The 2,500-nt window shown below is 42.3% G+C and overlaps 1 protein-coding gene across 5 annotated transcripts in view; it reads right to left on the bottom strand.

Moving 5' to 3' along the window:
* The window catches only part of atf6b (activating transcription factor 6 beta), a 27,813-nt gene that overhangs the window by 21,083 nt on the left and 4,230 nt on the right, over positions 1-2,500 (bottom strand). For all 5 annotated transcript variants that reach the window (XR_014608412.1, XR_014608413.1, XR_014608414.1 and 2 more), the window contains exons 2-4: positions 1,415-1,482; positions 602-680; positions 70-129 (exon numbers count right to left, since the gene is read on the bottom strand). Coding sequence is in view for 1 of the 5 variants with exons in the window: in XM_084130838.1 (XP_083986964.1) it covers positions 70-129; positions 602-680; positions 1,415-1,482 (207 nt within the window). In the remaining 4 variants the exon portion in view is untranslated. The remainder of the gene's footprint in view (positions 1-69; positions 130-601; positions 681-1,414; positions 1,483-2,500) is intronic.

The following is a 2,500-nucleotide window of genomic DNA, read 5'->3' as shown; positions in this document are numbered from 1 at the left end:
ATTAATACTCATAAACATGTCCACATAGAGGATATTAATACTCATAAACATGTCCACGCAGAGACTCACACATGTCCACTGGCAGAGGCTGTGTGATTCTCATCTCATCCTTCATGATCGACATTTCACCTACAATTAAAGACAGAGTTTATACAGTCAATATATTAAACAAACAGTTCAGCTCTTCATCAAACACTAATGTTTGCGAGTCCTTCTGAAGCTCTCCATAACACACACACACACACACACACACACACACACACACACACACACACACACACACACACACACACAGATCAGAGACAGACTGACAGCACATTTATAAATGTGTAAGTGTGCTGTTGTTATATTATTATAAATATACATTAGTATGTAATGATAACATGGTGAGCAGGTCATTATTGCATATTGGGGTTTATCTTGAAATTAATTATTTATTTTTACCCCCAAATTCTGTTTTCCGCTTTAATTGTTCCGGATTCCGTTTTAATGGATAAATTAAATTGTAATAAATAATCAAGAAGGATGTCTAATCAATCGAACCTCCAGAACTTCAGTCATCAAAACCATCAATAATAATATTGGTGTGTAAGAGCTGTACCTGTGAGGTTGAGGTCCAGGTTCTTCCATGGGGACGTGAGGTCATCAGGGTCGAGTGTGAGGACCAGATCCCGGTCCAGCTGTGTGTGTGTGAGAGAGAGAGAGAGAGAGAGAGAGAGAGAGAGAGAGAGAGAGACATGATGAACAGATCAGATCTGATCTCCTGTTATTACATCTGTTGCTAATGTCAATCATATGTCATAATTATCAGCCAGATCATCTGGTGTCATCATCATCTCCAGCACTGAGGAGAGGAGGTCTAGTGGTCGACTGGAGAAGCCTAAAGGATGCCGTTAGTTTTAATGGAGCATTGCAGTGTTTATTCTAAATAAGTGAATTCATGTTCGTGTAATCTTGATTCAGAATAACTTCCCCTCATCTCTCTCACTGTGGGTGATTGACAGCTCAAGCATTTCCTTTCAGAAGCCACACACTTACTCAGCTCAGTACCTGCGGTGTGTGTGTGAGTGTGTGTGTGTGTGTGTGAGTGTGTGTGTGTGTGAGAGTCTGTGTGTGTGTGTGTGAATGAGTGAGTGAGTGAGTGAGTATGTGTGTGTATGAGTGAGTATGTGTGTGTGTGTGTGTGTTAATGAGTGAGTGAGTGAGTATGTGTGTGTGAGAGTCTGTATGTGTGTGCGAGTGTGAGTGAGTGTGTGCGAGTCTGTATGTGTGCTCGAGTGTGAACGTGTGTGTGTGAGCCTGTATGTGTGTGCGAGTGTGAGTGTGTGTGTGAGAGAGTCGCGGGTGTGAGTGTGTGTGAGTGAGAGTGTGTGTGTGTGTGTGTGTGTGTGTGTGTGTGTGTGTGTACACGTACCAATGTGTTATACTTCAGTTCTCCAGTGAAATCCTCCTCCATATCCTCACACTGATACAGACAGGCATCTGAGAGACAGAGACACACACACAGATTATGTAAATATTATATATATATGTGTGTGTGTGTGTGTGTGTGTGTATAATGCCTCCTCTGATGACAGTAACAGCAGTTCCAGCTCATCGGCTCCTTCATAACGCCCTTTATCTACAGCAACACCCTCTCCAACAATAATGTCCCAGCAAGAGGAAGTGAAAGATGATCTCAGGCTTCATGATCTCTAACACACACCAGTGTTCAGAACACACACATCAGCACAACTACACACATCATGAGTGTCATTCAGTTTACATTACATTAACCCCATTACTCTTAAGACATCGTTAAAATAGTCCATGTGACTACAGTGGTTCAATCTTAATGTTAAGAAGCGACGAGAATACTTAGTGCGCAAAAGCGAGTTTATTAAAGAATTTACTAGACCTTTATTCTCCAGCATAAGTCACACAGCCTTTAACTAGTTCTCCATCCCTAACTAGTTCTCCATCCCTAACAAGTTCTCTAGCACTAGTCTCACGGCCTTTAACTAGTTCTCCATCCCTAACTAGTTCTCTAGCACTAGTCCCACGGCCTTTAATCGTCCACGTCCGCATCGCGATGCATCTAAGAATCGAATTTTTCCCCCACCCCTAATTTTCTAGCACTAACTAGTCCTCTAGCACTACTCACACAGCCTTTAACTAGTTCTCTAGCACTAGTCTCAAAGCTTTTAACTAGTTCTCTAGCACTAGTCTCTCAGCCTTTAACTAGTTCTCCAGCACTAACTAGTTCTCTAGCACTAGTCCCACGGCCTTTAATCGTCCACGTCCGCATCGCGATGCATCTAAGAATCGATTTTTTCCCCCACCCCTAATTTTCTAGCACTAACTAGTCCTCTAGCACTACTCACACAGCCTTTAACTAGTTCTCTAGCACTAGTCTCAAAGCTTTTAACTAGTTCTCCAGCACTAACTAGTCCTCTAGCACTAACTAGTCACACAGCCTTTAACTAGTTCTCTAGCACTAGTCTCACAGCTTTTAACTAGT

Source organism: Abramis brama (genome assembly GCF_963993115.1).
Source record: "Abramis brama genome assembly, chromosome: 12".
NCBI classification, from domain to species: domain Eukaryota; kingdom Metazoa; phylum Chordata; class Actinopteri; order Cypriniformes; family Leuciscidae; genus Abramis; species Abramis brama.
This window is presented reverse-complemented; position numbering and strand designations above follow the sequence as displayed.